Source organism: Ictidomys tridecemlineatus, chromosome 5, assembly GCF_052094955.1.
Source record: "Ictidomys tridecemlineatus isolate mIctTri1 chromosome 5, mIctTri1.hap1, whole genome shotgun sequence".
Lineage (NCBI taxonomy): Eukaryota > Metazoa > Chordata > Mammalia > Rodentia > Sciuridae > Ictidomys > Ictidomys tridecemlineatus.
Genome location: NC_135481.1, coordinates 3,327,294 through 3,345,348, shown reverse-complemented (window position 1 = coordinate 3,345,348; position 18,055 = coordinate 3,327,294). Strand labels below are relative to the sequence as shown.

Here is an 18,055-nt window from a genome sequence, read left to right as displayed (position 1 = left end):
GAGTCTGAGAACAGATTACCCCAGGAGTTTACTAGAACTTTGTATATGAGGAAATTATGACATTATTCTCTGGAATTATTGGACATCAGGTGACTGAAACCTAATTGCTTGAGGAAGATTAAAAAAAATGGGGTCAAGATGACAGCTACCATATTGGACATGCAGTTTCCCAGCCTCACAGCCTTCAGAATTCAATTTTCCCCTCCAAACTTCTTGCACCAAAGCCTCCTGTCCCTGTCCTCTGATAAAGGTTCATTGCCTCCAGGTTCTCATTTTCTCTAATGAGAATGAGCTCTGGAAATACCTGAACTCAGAAGAGTACCAGAAGCCCTGTGGTTCTCCTCTTGTCCCTGCCACAACCAGGGTGTGTACCCCCACAATGAACTTGATAGACCAGTATTCATTAAGAATAAAAATGCTGTTAATCCTTACTCCCTCTGCTGGGATCACGAGTTGCAGGTCGACTTTAGGAACCTAAAGCTCTTGAATTGATTTGTCTGCGCCCATGTGGGAATCCTCTTCCGTGCTCCACATACAAGGAGTCTGTGCAAAGCAGCATGGGAAGTTGATCCAAGACATCCTGAAAGCCAGAGGTCATGGTCTCTTCAGTTACCACGTTCCCTGGGTGGAATGACAGGACCTTGACTTCAGTACATCTCTTAGATCTGTGACTGCTACACCTCCCGCCCCTACCCTAATTTCAGGTGGCCCTTGATACCCATGGTATAGCTGGAAACAGCCAAAAGAAAGACAAGCGGTGGGGACTCTATCAGGGCAATCTCCTAGAAGAAAGCAACCCCCACCTGAGTCAGTGCCAAGGTGCCCCTTGCACCATCTGCTGAAGCCTCTTCCACTGAGCAGACCAGCCCCCACCCCCATCACCAAGGCTCCATAATTGGGGAGGGAGCCTGAAGGATTAGGAGATAGTGCCTAAGATTATGTGGTGGGAAGTTACCATGTTCGGTGACCAATGGCACACCCAGGAGTTGTTGAAGGGGATAAATGCATCTGAGGTCGAGGAAGGGCAGTAGGATGTGTATGGGAAGCCTCAACGCCTATATGCTATAAGTAGGTGGGCTCATCTGTTCTGTTGTTTCAAACTTCTGTCAACTCAGCTTTTCCACAATTAAGCTGTATCTCCATCTCTGCAGAAAATAAAATATCAAAAATTGTTTGGAATTCGTATTTATATCCTTAATATTTATCCGAGTACATAGTCCATTCAATAAACAGATAAATTAAATGAATAGTCACTGAATCAAGAGAAGAATTATAACCATTAATACTCAGTAAGTATTCAATCAAACAATTTCTTCAAAAGAGATAATATATAAATAAATGACATTATAAACACAAATACTTACTCAAATATTATACATTAAAGAAAAAGTCATATAAAGCTACCCTGGGTAGAAAACATACCTTTGCTCAGGAAGACAGAGTTGAGTTCTATAATTGTGTTTTAAAGAAGTGAAAGAACTAGTTGAGTTAATTAATATAAAAGGAAATTATTTTGGTCCTTAAATATGATTCATTAAATGTGTATTGTAAAAAGTGTTGGCACTCATTTAGAATTCCAAAGAAAACAAAAAAAAAAGACTGCCTTACTTCTAACTTCTGACTAAAATGATGGCATGGTATTGTAATTTTATAGCCCCTTGTTTTAAATATTTGTTTACTAAAGTCTTTGAGAAGCTGGTAGTTGAAAAATACATCAGCTTAAAGCATAAGAAAAATATAAGAAAATGAGAGGCTGAGAGTGTAGCTAGTGTGTAAGAGTACTAGCCTACCATGTGGAAGGCAGAAAAAAAAAAGAACAAGAAGAAGGAAGGGAAAATAGAAGTGATGAGGATTTTATCAAATGTACATAATAAAGCTAGAAATTATTTTTCAAGGTTCCTGATGCATAGTGACCCCTGATACATTTTTTAACAAAGATTCCAAAAACTAGTCTTTCTAAGCTTTAAATGGTAATTTTGCACATTTTTACATATTCACACTAGAAGAATTTTTACAAAGTAAATGTCAATATGTAAATATTTTAGAAAAAGTGTAAAAAATATAATAGTGAGATGGCAAACACTGTCTACAGCACCCGTCTAGAGTACTAATATCCCTCCTCTAGGAGAGCTGTGCTCTTATGCAGGTTTCTAAAATCTAACATTGGATTTGGAGGCTCCCAAATGTTAACCCAGATCCTATAATTTCTTAATCCAACACCAAGAATCATCTATAACAAGAAATGAACCTTCTTTGTACACTCTGGAGATTAGGGCTCTATCTGAAGTGTGAGGGGTAAAAATTTGTTACCAGGATGCAGGCTCCCTATTTACCTCTCTTATTGTTTCTCTTGCTGAGAAAAAACTTTTTAGTTTGAATATGTCCCATTTGTTGATTCTTGATTTTAGCTCTTGTGCTATAGGTGTCCTATTAAGGAATTTGGAGCCTGACCCCACGAGATGAAAATTAGGGCCAACTTTTTCTTCTATTAGATTCACAGTTTCTTGTTTGATTCCTAGCTCCTTGATCCATTTTGAGTTAACTTTTGTACATGGTTTACAGAAAGGGATTCAATTTCATTTTGTTGCATATGGATTTCCAGTTTTCCCAGCACCATATGTTGAAGATGCTATCCTTTCTCTATTGCATGCTTTTAGCCCCTTTGTCTAATACAAGGTAGTTGTAATTTTGTGGATTGGTCTCTGTGTCCTCTATTCTGTAACATTGGTCTACCCACCTGTTTTGGTACCAGTACCATGCTGTTTTTGTTACTATTGCTCTGTAGTATAGTTTAAAATCTGGTATCGCTATACTGCCTGATTCACACTTCCTGCTTAGAATTGCTTTTGCTGGGTCTTTTATTTTTCCAGATGAATTTCATGATTGCTTTTTCTATTTCTTCAAGGAATGCCGTTCTTATTTTCATTGGCATTGCATTAAACCTATAGAGTACTTTTAGTAATATGGCCATTTTAATGATATTAGTTCTATCTATCCATGAACAAGGTATAACTTTCCATCTTCTAAGGTCTTCTTTTATTTCTCTCTTTAGGGTTCTGTAGTTTTCGTTGTATAGGTCTTTCACCTCTTTTGTTAGGTTGATTCCCAAGTATTTTATTTTATTTTATTTTTTTGAGGATACTGTGAATGGGGTGGTTGTCCTCATTTCCATTTCAGAGGATTTGTCACTGATATACAGGAATGCCTTTGATTTATGCATGTTGATTTTATATCCTGTCATTTTGCTGAATTCATTTACTATCTCTAGAAGTTTCTTGGTAGAACATTTTGGGTCTGCTAGGTATAGGATCATGTCACCCGCAAATAGTGCTAAGTTAAGTTCTTCTTTTCCTATCTTTATGCCTTTAATTTATTTCGTCTGTCTAATTGTTCTGGCCAGTGTTTCGAGAACTATGTTGAATAAAAGTGGTGAGAGAGGGCATCCCTGTCTTGTTCCAGATTTTAGAGGGAATGCCTTCAATTTTTCTCCGTTTAGAATGATGCTAGCCTGAGGCTTGGCATAGATAGCTTTTTTTTTTTTTTTTTTAGTTTCTGGCAGACACAACTTCTTTGTTTGTATGTGGTGCTGAGATAGCTTTTACAATGTTGAGGTAAGGTCTGTCTCCTTTACCGAGTGACCATGAAGTCCATAACGTATAATTATTTTTTCTGGGCCTATTCAAATTCTCTTAAGAGGAAATCCAAGTAGTTTGCTTGAGAAGATAGATAGCAGGCCACCTAAATGGTATGTCCCCAAGTAAAAAATTGTTTTAGTAAATACCGTTTCAAGCACACGGTGAATTTTAGTAGCCACTAAAGATAATGTTTATGAGACTGATCAGTGATATAGGAAACTATCCACCATAAAAAAAAAAAAGAAATGAACCTTCTGCCTCTGATCCATCCTCCATTCTGCAGCTATGCATAGCCACACCACCACATGTCTTTAAATAATTACCCAGCGGCAAATTTTTGACAGCTGCTCTTTGCCTGAGCATGGGTCCCTGTTTAACTGCATTGTCTCCTCTTCAGTTTAGCCCTTAAAATCTTTATTGTAGTTGCTGCATTTAATTCTTCTTCTCTCCTCCAGTCATCACTCCTACTTTCTGCCCCCCAATGTTTGTTCCTATCACAGACTCATTTGATATATTTTCTTTCTCTCTTTACCTATCCAACTTCAGTACATTCATCAGTGAATAGTTCAAATGCCAACCCCTTTACTTATTCATCAATGAGGGACATTAATGTTTGTAAATACATTATCTTAAATTTTTTGAAGTATGAGAAAATGAGGAACTGGGGATGTAGTGCAGTGGTAAGAGTGCTTGCCTAGTCCATGTGAGGCTCTGGGTTCCATCCTTAGAACTGATAAATAAATAAATGTAAAATATAAAAGAGCTTTTCTGCCAGTTATCTTTTTGTTTTGTGAAGCTTTGAAACTTGTTGGGTATCATTTCTTTGTTACCTGTCCTCTCACACTTACCTGTCCTCTCACACAGATATTCAATAAATATAGTTTGAGTGTATATATTTGTTCATAAGCATGTGCTCAAAAGTTCCACAAAATAGCCAAATACAGATTCTTCTTGAAAGTCAAACATGAATGAGAAAAAAAAGGTAATGGATTATTTTAATTAGGACAATTATACACATTCACTATTCAAGTCTTCTGGATTTCTTGGAAAATCCTGGATTCTTACCACTATTCATTTTTGACACAAAATGATATTTTTTAAGGGAAGTGCTTATGCAGTGAGTAGTTAGATAATCCTTTGGTACTACCAAACCTATAATCCAAACCTGTACATGGGTTAGAGTTTTCAAGAGAAAACAAGGATAGATCCAAAGGGATCCATAGGAAAAAATAGAAACAAGGAAATAATAGATTCTTTCTTTTCTATAGCTTTCCATTACCTAGACTTGAGACTACATGGTATTTTATTTTTGGTTTAATCATTAAAATAAAGAACAAATTCATCATTGTATTAGTCACCTTTTCATCACTGTGAACAAATTCCTGACAAGAAAAACTTAGAGAAAGACAAGTTTATTTTGGCTCATGGTTTTAGAAGTTCAGTCCACGGTCAGTTGGCTCCATTGTACTGGGCCTGAGATGAGACAGAACATTATGGAGGACGAAAGACAAAGAAAAACTGCTCAACTGGAAAGCAGAGAGAACAGAAAGAGCCAAGGACAAAATATAATCCCCAAGGGCACACGCTCAGTGATCTACTTCCTCCAGCCACACTCCACTTGTCTATAGTTACTGCTCAGTAAATTCTTACTCCATCAAATGGATTAATCTACTGATAGGTTACGGTAGTCATAATCTAATATTTTCACATTCCTGCATTGTATAGCAGGAGTTTAGGGGAAAACCTTATATCTAAACCGCAACAACTATAGTCAGTAGATATCAATGTGAGTGATCCACTTCTGTAAGTTCCTAGGGATTTATGGGTGAGTTTTCAGGAAATAGTGAAAGCAGACTTTTAAAGTAAGTGAAAATTTACTTTCTTAAAATGATTAGCTAATTTATTTTAATTAGGTATATATGACAACAGAATGCACTTTGACTCACTGTACACAAGCGCAGAACAACTTTTTATTTCTCTAGTTGTACATATTGTAGCATTATACCATATGTGCACTCATACATGTACCTAGGGTAATGATGTTCATTGCATTCCACCATCCTTCCTGCCACATGCCCCATTCCCACCCCACCCTCTCCTTTGCCCTATCAAAGTTCCTCCATTTTTCCCATGCCCCCCCCCACATTATGGATCAGCCTCCACTTATTAGAGAGAACATTTGGCCTTTGGTGTTTGGGGATTGGCTTACTTCCCTTAGCACAATATTCTCCAACTCCATTCATTTACCTGCAAATGCCATGATTTTATTCTCTTTTAATGCTGAGTAATAGTCCATTGTGTGTATATACCAGAGTTTCTTTATCCATTCATCTATTGAAGGGCATCTAGGTTGCTTCCACAGTTTAGCTATTGTGAATTGAGCTGCTATGAACATTGATGTGGCTTCGATACTACAGTATGCTGATTTTAAGTCCTTTGGGTATAGACCAAAGAGTGGATAGCTGGGTCAAATGGTGGTTCTATTCCAGGTTTTCTAAGGAATCTCCATACTTCTCTCCAGATTGGTTGCACCAGTTTGTAGTCCCACCAGCCATGTATGAGTGTGCCTTTCCCCCACCCCACATCCTTGTCAACATTTATTGTTGTCTGTATTCTTGATAAGTGCCGTTCTGACTGGTGTGAGATGAAATATTACAGTAGTTTTGATTTGTGTTTCTCTAATTACTAGAGATGTTGAACTTAGATCTTCAAAATTCTTTTGATTAAAACCTGAAAAGGTATTGGTTTTCTAAATGAACTTTGGGAATACTGTAAGAAATTTGTTTACTGATTTTAACCTTTAAATATAATTGGTTAGAAGTTATGATTTGAACATTTCTCTCAGAAAAATATTTAATAAAGCAAATATTATATTCTTTTTTATCATGAATGGAATTTAAACCAAATTTTCAAATAATAATTTCAAGGAAAATGTTTTCACTTTTTTGTGTGCTTGCTGTTCAGTTACATATAAATGAACATGTTACTAAAGTATTTGGAATGTGCCAAAAAAATTACTTAAATGCCTTTAAAGCAAACAATTTCCAATTTATTTTAAAAAGTGAGAATCTTAAGTAGATTATCAAATCTCAAACCTTAGTTGATGGACCTTCTAACAGTCTCTAATTAAGCAAGACACTCGATCCTACGATAGATTAGAATTATTCTCATGTTTTAATATTTTATACAGAGCCTTTTATAAGGTGGTATTTATAACTTTAATGATCATCTTTATAACTTTTCTATATGTGCACATATGCAAAAATGTTAAAAATACAAATATTCAGCTAGTGAATGATCAGGAAGTTAATCATAATGTAACTACCATCAGAGCAAGAAGTAGAACATCTTGATATTCAAGGAGTCTCCACTACAATTTCTCCAAACTTGATACTCAAGAAGTCTCCACTACAATTTCTCCTCTCACTCCTTTCCAAAAGCAGCCACAATCTTATTATCCTTTAGCTAAGCTTTCCTGGTTTGGAGTCTTATTTAATGGGATAACAGTCTGGATTATCTTGTGATTGCCTTCTTTAATTCAGCCTTAGTTTTTGGAACCCATTTGTGTCTCTATAGTTTATTTATTTTCCTGGCTCTACTACTGTTTAAATAAGTCAAAGTTTATCTATTCTGCTTCTTTTGAACGTGAATGAATAATCTAAGATGAAGGTTCTTATACTTGTCTTTTTGAAAACATATACATATGTAAATGTTAAGTACATACCTAAAAGTGAAATTGTGAGTCTTCAAATTTAATCAGATATGCCAAACCATTTTCCAAAGTGACTGTACCAAGTTACACTCAGAGCAGTAATTTATGAGAGTTCTCTTTGCCAATGCTTGACATGGGTATTGTCTGATAGGGGTTAGATGTTATCTTGTGGTTTTAACTTCCACTTCTCTGATTACTAGTAAGATTGAGTACCTTTGCTGATAGCCTGTTTGGAGATACTTCTTTGTGAATTGCCTATGAAAGCCTCTTTGTGAACTGTCTTTTTTCTTATTAATTTATTGAAATTATTCATACATTACATATGCAACTTTATTACAGGTTATATATGTTACCAAAATATGCATTTTACATTTGGAACTATAGTCCCTCTGAAATTTATTTATTTATTTGTTTGTTTGTTTATTGTGAAAACTGTGCAGTATGGGTCAACTTTCATTTTATTTCCCAAATACCACTGCTCTGCAGGCAACATCTTTGTCATACTTTTATGTATACATATGTGTTTGGACTTTCTGTTCTGAGCTGCTGGTTTGTTTGTTGATCTTTGTACATCATGGTACTCACTGGGTTATCTATCATCTTTAAATAGAGCAGATCCTTCTCTTTTTATCTATTCTGTTTATTAGTGGCTTGTTTATTCTCAGCCTTTTTCATTTCCCTAAAAATGTCATAATCAGATAACTAATTTTCTTGTAAAAATGGCTTGGCATTTTATTAGGACTGCATTAGTTAATTTAGTGAAAAGTGACATCATTATAATTCCTCCAATTTGTTCATATTTTCTCTCTCCATTTATTTAGGTCTTTAATTTGTCTCAGTGCCATCTTACAGTTGTCTGCTTAGAAATCTTATACATTCTTGTGAATTTGTCCCAGATATTTGACACTTTCCGATGCTATAAATGGTAAAATATTTTAAACATAATTTCTCAGTCTTGCATATTTGCAAGAAAACAGTGATTTTCTATTAAATCGTCTTTCAAATGTACTTATTACTTTTAATAATTTCTTTGAGATGAAACTTTTACTTTTCCCAATGTAGGGACCAGAGTGTACTTTCACTCCATATTTCCTCATTCTAATTTCCATTAGCTATTGTCATTCTCTATTATAATTTATGTACTCTTCAGACCCCACTCAATATTACAATATTATTGTTAAATGCTGTAAATGTTCACTTAAATATAATTATGTAATTCTTTGTTATTTATTCTGCCTTTTTCTCCAAGTCACTCTCTCTGAATGTGTTCCTTCTGCCTAAGAAAGGATATTTCAAGAATACTTTCTTTAATGTAAATCTCCTGGTAACAAATTTCTTAGTTTTTTTTAAGTGTCTGTACAATTTTGACCTGCTATATGATGATTTTCTCACATAGGATGTGCTTATTGGTGATAGAAATTTATGTTGGTGTGTTCTGTTTGCTTGTTTCTGCATTTGAAGATACTGTTTTTGTCCTTAAATTCGATTATTTCCATTGAGAGAAAAAAATGTAGGTCTAATTGGTGCTACTTTAAAAATAATCTATTTTTCTTACCTCTCTAGCTGCCTTCATGTTTTTTATTTTTGTCTGGTTTTCGTTGGCATTATCAGAATGTCTAAATCATAATTTTCTCTATAACAATTTTTCTTGGGGATTATGGATCTTGAATCTCTTTGGCTGGCAGTTTCTCAGCAATTTGGGGTCACCATTAGTCAGCATTATTTCAAATACTGCATTTGCTTCATTCTCTCTCTCCTTTTTCTATAATTCCAATTATACACATGTTTAATCTACTCTCTGTATCATCTGTATATCCTCCTTTCTGTATTTTGCATTTTATTTTCTCCTCATGCTTCACCCTGGTAATTTCTTGCTGACATCTTTCAGAGAGAGGCATCCAACATAAGCTTCACCCCTTTCTGGGACTCAAGATAATTCTGATTCAGTCTCTGTATATACTTGAGCCCTTTGGCTTTATCTTTACATTTTGAGCAAAGCTCTGTGTACAAGTGTAACTAATCCAAATACATGGGGATGTCGCTCCCCTTCTTCATGACTTGTCTCCAGTGTTTGCTGGAGTCTATTAGATATTCTGCTGAGCTTCTCATCTTCCTCATCTAATGCTCTAGATACCTGTGTCCCCTCTCTGTTTTCTTTCTCTCCCAGATTTTGGTACAGATTTTTTTACTGATTTGTTTTCTATCTCATGATTTCAAGGAGATAATTTTAAATTTATTCATATTTCACAATCATTTCCAGTACACTCAGACCTCTTTATTTGTGGATTCCATATTTGTGAATTTAACCAAGGATCGAGAATATTCAGAAAAAAATAGCACTTGTACTAGACATGTAAAGTATTTGTTTTGTCATTATTCCCTTTGCAATACAACATTGGACATCAAGAATAATCTAGAGATCACTTAAAGTATACTGAAGGATGTGTATAGGTTCTGTGTAAACACTATATCATGATGTGTAAGGGACTTGAGCACACACGGATTTTTACTTCTGTGGGGGTTCAGGAACCAGACCCCCAGAGGTATGGAGGATTAGCTGTGTATGAATTATCTATTCTACAACATCTAAATAGTGTGCTTTGATTTTCACCCTCTTTATTTTTCCAGAAGAGTTTATGGTTATTTCAATATCTAATTCTTATTTAGTTGGCTTATTAATACATGTAAAAAAGGATATTTAGGAAACATTTTTTATATTCACTTTCAGGAAATATGATTCATTTAATTTTATAGTTTTATGACAATATTACATACAGGAAGCATTTATTCAGATAGTGTGCTTTTAGGGAAAGTATTTTAAAACTCATTGTCAGGAGATCTGAGTCTTTGGGTGTAATGGTAACTAGCTGTGAAAATGTGTGCAGAGCACTGGAATAAAAGACAGGTAATGGGATTAGATTCAAAGAAGTACTTAATTAAATTTGTTTCAATGAATATAAACAAATATACTTAGATAACAATCAAACCATTAAATATCACTGAGAACATATGGATCAGCAGATTAAAACTGTGGGTTTTGTACTGACTCTGAATGTGCGACCTGCAAACCAGCAAAGTTTATGATGTATAGTTTGTGCCAAATCTGAAGTTTACTCCTAACTTTTTAGTTTTCTTTGAGCTGAAAGATTGAGTTTTTTGCAAGATATACAGAGAACTGATTTTTTAATATGCTTATTTAATTATGTGCTTTTTCTCTTTCTCTTCCTTTTTGTTGTTGTTGTACCTTTGGATAATAATATATTCTGACTTTGTTTCAAAAAGTTTGGCCAAGATTAGAAGAAAGGCAAAGAAAAGAGTCCAAAATAAATGATAATGAAGCATTTCATTTAAAAGATATGAATTTTCTAATCTTTGAAGATCAGTTTCCAAAATGCTGTTTTCGCTTATTTACTAGTGATTATGGAAAAATATGTATTTTTTCATTAGAGAGAGAGAGAGAGAGAGAGAGAGAGAGAGAGAGAGAGAGAGAGAATCTTTTTTGTAGATGGACACAACACAATGCCTTTATTTTTATGTGGTGCTGAAAATCGAACCCGGGTCCCGCCTGTGCTAGCCGAGGGCTCTACCACTGAGCCACAATCCCAGCCCCCAAAATTATATATTTTTTAAAGTTCATATATCCCATCAATAATTGATGAACTTCAATTTCTCTTTAATAGATCATTCATGGATACTAAAGTTTTGTGATCAAATTGTTGCCCTTTGGACCTTTAAAGAAAGATGTTATAGGCATGGATTAGATATTAAGTGGTGAAAAAACAAAATAACCATTTGCATCTTATTTATAATTTATTTTAACCTCAAATTCTGAGACAAATCCATTCTTTTCTCCTATTTTTCCCTATTTTGTTTTGTCCACACCTCCTACCCAGGTACTATCCCTAATTCCTTTATCCAAAATTGCAGACCCAGACCATGCTGCCTCCCAGTGCAAAAAAGGAGCTTGCCTATCTCACCTTGTTGCTGTGAGATCACTTTAAGAGTTCCTAACATATGTGTCACTACAGAGGACATATATGAAAGAAAATTCATTGCCCTATGTCTTCACAAAAATAATTCTTATCTACCTTAATATTCTGGAGTTGCCTTTAAGATGTCCATATTTTTAGAATATGTTTAATGATGAGAACACACTGATTACAGAATTGAGCGTAAAAGTTACCAAAGAGAGAGGAAAAGGAAAAGAAGAACAACTGTATTTTTAAGCATGTTTTCATTTTTTGACTAGATAATATATTTTATACTTTATATGAATTAAGCCTGATGATTGCCAATTTAAACATGAAGTAGGCATTTTTCTTTATAATAATTTTTTGAGATATAATTTACATACTAAATCATTTTCCCATTTAAAAATATATAACTGAACACTGGTTAGTGTGTTTACAGCTTCACAACCATGATCACAGTAAATTTTAGAACATTTTTATCACTTTGAAAGGAAACCATGTACCTTTTAGCAGATATGTCCTTCAACCTGCTTTCCCCACCCTTGACAACCATTAATCTACTTTAGTTCTCTAGACTAGCCTATTCTACACATTTTCTATAAATGGAATCAGGTCATTTAGTCCTTTGTGACTGGCTTCTTTCACTTAGTATATTTTGAAAGTTCATCCATGACGTGGTAAATACTAGTCCTTCATTATTTTCGATGGCTAAATAATAGTCCATTGTATGAATACACCACATTTGATCTATCCATTTATCAGTTAGTGAACATTTGTGTTGTTTCCTTTTTTTTTTTTTTTTTTAAGCTGGTTGGAATTTCTCTCAGAAAATGAACTGGTACTTTGGCATGGAATTCCTAGGTCATGTGACTCTCTAACCCTTTAAGGAACTGTCAGGATGTTATCTGAAAGGATGGCACCCTTTATACTCCCAACAGCAGCATCTGAGAGATATAATTTCTTCACATACTCACCAACAGTATCTGTCTGTTTTATTGTAGCTATCCTAATGGGTATGATGGGGCATCTTATTGTGGTTTTAATTTCCATTTCCCTAATGAATAATAATATTGGGCTTCTTTCATGTGCTTATTAGCCTTTTATACATCTTCTTTGGAGCAGTAGCTATTCAAAGTCCTTTTTCCATTTTTTAATTTATTTTTTGGTAAGCATTTGTAATGTATTCGACATGCAGGTTCTTTATCAGATATATGATTTGCAGATATTTTCTTTCTATTCTGTGGGCTTTTTTTTTTTTTACTTTCTTGATGGTATCCTTTGCAACATAATAGTTTTTATATTTTGATCAATTGTAACTTATTGAATTTTTGCCCTGATTTTACACACAAGGAAACACAGGGTATAAGAGGAAGCCCTGATTTAGAACAATTTGTGTTCAGGAGGCCGTATCTCTGCCTGTTGGCTCAGCATTTTATACACAAGGAATCTCTCTCTCTCTCTCTCTCTCTCTCTCTCTCTCTCTCTCTCTCTCTCTCTCTCTCATATATTTCTTTCCCTCACAGATTTTTTCAACATATAATAAAGTGACAAGTAATGGCAGTGAGAAAACCAGTAGCACTATTTATCAATTTTAGGCTGTATTATAATGCATAGAGTAAATTATTAATGAATAAGACAGCATGATAAAGGACCCCAAAGTGGCACTGAGAGCTTCTTAGGCAATGGGAAGAGCCCCACAGCTGCTGCCTTGATGGGAAAAGAGTGTGTGTGCATAGGTCAGCTCTGCAGCAGTTGCTAAAATGTCAGCTTGTTACTTTACAGATACACTGGAGTGACTCTGTTCACTCTGAAAAATTGGCATGATGCTCATTGTGCACATTTTTAATAAGTCTTCAAAAATATTAATGTCTAGAGAGTGATATAAATTTAGGCTGGATTAGAGATCCAGAGCCTGGTTTTGGGCATAAATTTTAATGCATCTGGGGAAAAAAGGTTGAGATCAGCATCTTCACTAGATGGTTTTGCCAAGGAAGCCCTGACTTGGAACGATGCTCTTGTGTTCGGGGGCTGCGCCTCCGCCTGTTGGCTCAGCATCTACTGGGGTTCTGGCCACATCTGCATTGCCACACAGGCATTAGGGCTTCTGTACAGTCTGTAGTAATTTTGGAATTTCTGTTTTGAAGGATATATCTGTGCATAGCTGACTCACCACTTCTCAAATTTAAATTATTAGCCACTAAATATGATCTTCTGGTAGTTTTTCTTTCCCATGGATATAGACTATATCAGGGTATCTTGCCAACACTAGAATATTCTTTAACAGAACTACAAAAAAGACTTTTATGTACTCTTTAAGATGCATATCAAGTAGTGAAAGCCTTTGTATAGAAGAATATGTCTATTTGTTTGACGATTCTGGTGTTTACTCATGTTCTGAGGTCCCTCGCCACCACTTTGGTGTCCTTAACATTGGTAGTTCTCATTCTTCCTTGCATGAAGAAATCCTAATCCACCATGAGCATCTCAGGTGACAGAGGGAAAGCCTTTCTCAACCATTTCATTCACATGCCCAGGAATATAGGTGTATCCCCAGGGTAGCACATATTTCACCTTTACCAAGGTGGTATATGAGCTAGTTGACTAGAGCTTTGATTATTCTCTCATTCCTCCTTGTTGCTTGCTCTACTCACTCTTCCCACCTCAGAATAGGATCTAGGGGGCACATGCTGAATGCCTCAGAGCTTTGCTGATGTGAAGTGGCATTTTACTTTTATCCAGTGGATATGTTGCTGACCAACACAGAAGAAAAGGCTACATTTTCTTAATACTAAATTCTGTGCCATGCCTGTTTTGGTAAATTTCCAGAGATTCATGTGTTTTTGAATATTCTCTTCTTAAAGGTCTTTACAACCTACAAGTGTTTGATTATATGGTCTGTCTGTCATTATCCCCCATGTTCCAGGGGCAAGTTTCCCAACAGAGTGTCAGTGCTGCTTTATTGCATGGGTGTCAAGTTCAGCTTCTGTTGGAACAGCTTCACTGAATATGTGTTTTCAAAATATTAAGACACATGACTTGGAAAATGGAAAGTTGGGAAATGCAGTCAGTTTCATTGTCATTCAAAAACCTCTGTTGCTTTTCCCTGGGACAGCATTAAACATTGTCGTTGATAATATAAGGATCGGCAATAAGACTTACTCAGGCCAATGGGATGTGACAGGCAGTATGTGTAGCTCTAATATTCAATAAGTATATTGAAAATTTTGTGTACTAAACTCAGCTAAAAAGCCACATAAATAAACTAAGTATTTCTATTTTTAATTCTTTTTGTATATAAGTGATTTAATTCATAACCTGTCATTGTTTAGGCATTTATGTACATGTTGCCGTATGTGAAAAAAAATACATGATTTCACAAATTTAACCCTGAGAACTGTACAGCTTACTAAAGAAGATATTATTATGGTATACACTCAAAATTAAACTTTTAATAAGAAAGAAAATAATTCAAGAAAGTGATCATTTACACTTGGAGGGATGAAGAAGAAAGGAATCATGGAAGATGTAGCATTTGACCAAGGCCTTGAAATATGGATGGGAGAAGACATTATTTTAAGAACAGTGAGTTTGAATCAGTAGAGTCAGGAAATACAGACAATTATTTTGTGTCTGGGATAGCAGTGAGTTTCAATGCTGTGCTTCTGAAATGTGTGGAGGGAGCAGTGTCAGGGGCCTAGAGATAGCAAACCCTGTGGCGAGGGTCCTCAAATAGCGTGTCATGCTAGTGTTCCATATTTACACAGAATGGAATGTAAAACAACAGAGCTGTACTAAATCCATGGAGAGGGAAGCCTTATTCCATTAATGGTATTTCAAAAATTGGTTGTATATGGAACAAAAAGCCATACTTTTATGTTGTGTGAAACTCATAATCGCCAACTCTCAAAATAAGTTTGTAGATAGATTGTGAATTTTTATAAGCCTAAAAATCAAAAGAAGTGAAATGGATAAATGCAATCACATGCAAAAATTTAAGCATCTATATGGCCTCCACTTAAAACTATTTTAAGTTTTAAAATGAATAAGTAGGAAAATACTTGCAGATGATACAAGTAAGGATTAGTATATGAAAAACTAAGTGAAAGGTAAAAACAGTAAGAGGAAAAAGAAATGAGAAAAAATAAATAATTATGAGAAAATAAGATTAAATACAGAGGACAAGCAAAATATTTAAAGAAATCAATCAAAGGGACACATTTGTTTCTCATGAGAATTAGCAAAAGTGAAGAGATATACAATACTATCAGGCTTGCAAGGCAAGATAGGTGCTTTTGTAAAGTGCTGATACTGTCAGGGTACATTGGTATGATTCTTTTGCAAGATATTTGATAATGTATATGAAAGCCTTAAACACTGGCTTAGCAAGTTATCTTTTGGCATATTCATCCTAAGGAAATAAGCCTAAATGGATCAAAAGAGCTCTGCTCAAAGATATTTAGTTTTATAAAAATGGAAATCACCTAAATCTATAGCATTGAGGAATTGGTATTTATAAACTATAGATTTCATGTGTATATATTTGATGGAAATTTTGAAATTGTGTTTACAGTTTGTGACAACCATGAAAATATTTATGTGATGATGATGATGTGATACATGCATTGATCAGAGAAGAAACACACACACACACACACACACACACACAAGAAAAAACTGGAAGAAATTCCCCAAATTGTTAAACTTTGTGTTGAGTTTATTAAGTGCTTTTTTTTCTCTTTTATATAATCCTGGCTGAAAGTGTAGTTGATAATATAATAGGAAGCCAGGGTATAAAACCATTCATCTTCTACATAAAGGTAATAGTTATATGAGTGAATCAGACTGCAAATGAAAAGAATGCAGGGACAAACACAGACAGAGACATGGAATAACTTCTGGAAAATGCATGTATTTGGGGGAAGGAGAATAGGACTCTGTCAGTCTTACAGAAGAAGGAATAAGAAAGGCAAGGTCTCCTGAAACTAAGAATAGAGGCAATGTCAGGCAAAGTGGACCACCCATCAGCAAAAGAGGGAGGAGGATAACGGAAGTTGGCAATTGGCAAGGCCACTGAGTTTTCATGGATGGAACTTCAAGCAGTTTTGTGAGAATCCAGGAAATAAAAGACAAATATTACACTAAACATGACATCCCAAATGGGCTATCTTCTCACTCTTTAATAGCGGTAGTGGTAGAATTCTAAGATGTGCTTTCAGAATGAAGCAATAAGGTTTATTGCTAGATTCTGCATATAAGAAAATGGGCAGAGGGTGGGGAAGTAGCTCCGTGGTAGAGTGCTTGCCCATCCTGTGCAAGACGCTGGCTTTAATCCCCAGCACCTCCCAAAGGAAAGAGAAAAGAAAAAGAAAACAGACAAGTATTTCTCTAAGGATCTCCTTAGTACCTTTTCTGTGGCCAGAAAGAGCTTCTCAGTGTATATTGTTGATCTCCATGGAACTGAACTTCTCTGCCCCTCTAGTTCTCAGGATGCCCTTGAACTACTACAGTTGGTCTAGGGTCAGTGCCTCCAGTACCTATGCTCAGAGTCCTCTGGATGACTGACAAAAGTTGTTTTGCCCAGTAAGTCTTAAGTCGAATCTCCCTTATCAACAATGGATGAGAAGGGGACAGTCATCCATGAAAAAATAAACAAGGTAATTGGCATTATTCTGTATTCTAAGTTTAAAACTTCCCCCAAAGTTTTCCCAGGGACAGTTCCCAGCTGAGCATTTAGCCTTAGGAGACTATCCTCATTAGTCAGTCAGTCTATCTTTAAAAATAGACTGATGTACACTCCCTTTTCACTTCCATAAATACATTCAGGTGGGTAGAAGCAAACCCCGGGGTTGTGGATTGACCCTCAGTCCTTGGGCTTTCCTGATGCATGCTGTTGACCTGTGGAAGTCAAAGCAAAACCGTGTCTGTTTAGTCTCTTCACCAGAATAATATCCTTGTTGGTTTACTACAGGTGCCTATCCTCGACTCTCACTGAGTTTTCGGCTGAAGAGAAACATTGGATACTTCATCCTTCAGACTTACATGCCCTCTATACTGATCACTATCCTCTCGTGGGTGTCTTTCTGGATTAACTACGACGCATCTGCAGCTCGAGTTGCCCTCGGTAGGTGCTGCTTTTAACCAGCATCTAAACTGCAAAGTGACAATGTCATATGGTATTAAGGGAGTTTAAAGGCTCTGGTTCAGTGACGACTTTTTGACATCCCGACACCAGTCTTGTCCATATAGTTACTTTTTTTTTATCTTGAAACACTAATTTCATGCATGATTCCCTTGATGTGTTAATTTAATTATAAGGCTCAAATATGAATTTTCATGCCCATGAAAGGGAAAATATGCTTGTAGAATATTTGCATAATACAACTATTTTTGACACTAATTTTAAAGCTAGGATTAACATCTCCTGCTCAAAATTATTCCATGGCCCAGAAAGCAGACTTGATTAATTGTGTATTCTTTTTTAAGTAAGAAAAATAGTCAAATACTATAGCATATAATTGGAATTACACAATTTAATGAACATTAAAATAGGCAATTAGATTCTGAGTGGTTCCCAAGAATCTTAGTGATCTTTTCTGACCCTTGGTTATTTGGCAACTGGATTATTAGCTGGTGTACAATATATCTTATAGGTTTCAATATTATTGTTAATGTTGATTTTTAAGGGAAGGCCTATAGGTTCAGAAGCATCCTCTACTCAGCTAATTATTATGAAACTT

The 18,055-nt window shown here is 35.4% G+C and overlaps 1 protein-coding gene across 3 annotated transcripts in view; it reads left to right on the top strand.

Annotated features, from left to right (window-relative positions):
- The window catches only part of Gabrb3 (gamma-aminobutyric acid type A receptor subunit beta3), a 396,285-nt gene that overhangs the window by 356,586 nt on the left and 21,644 nt on the right, over window positions 1-18,055 (top strand). For all 3 annotated transcript variants that reach the window (XM_021728975.3, XM_005316894.4, XM_005316896.4), the window contains one exon: window positions 17,287-17,439. In XM_021728975.3, coding sequence (XP_021584650.3) covers window positions 17,287-17,439 — 153 coding nt within the window. The remainder of the gene's footprint in view (window positions 1-17,286; window positions 17,440-18,055) is intronic.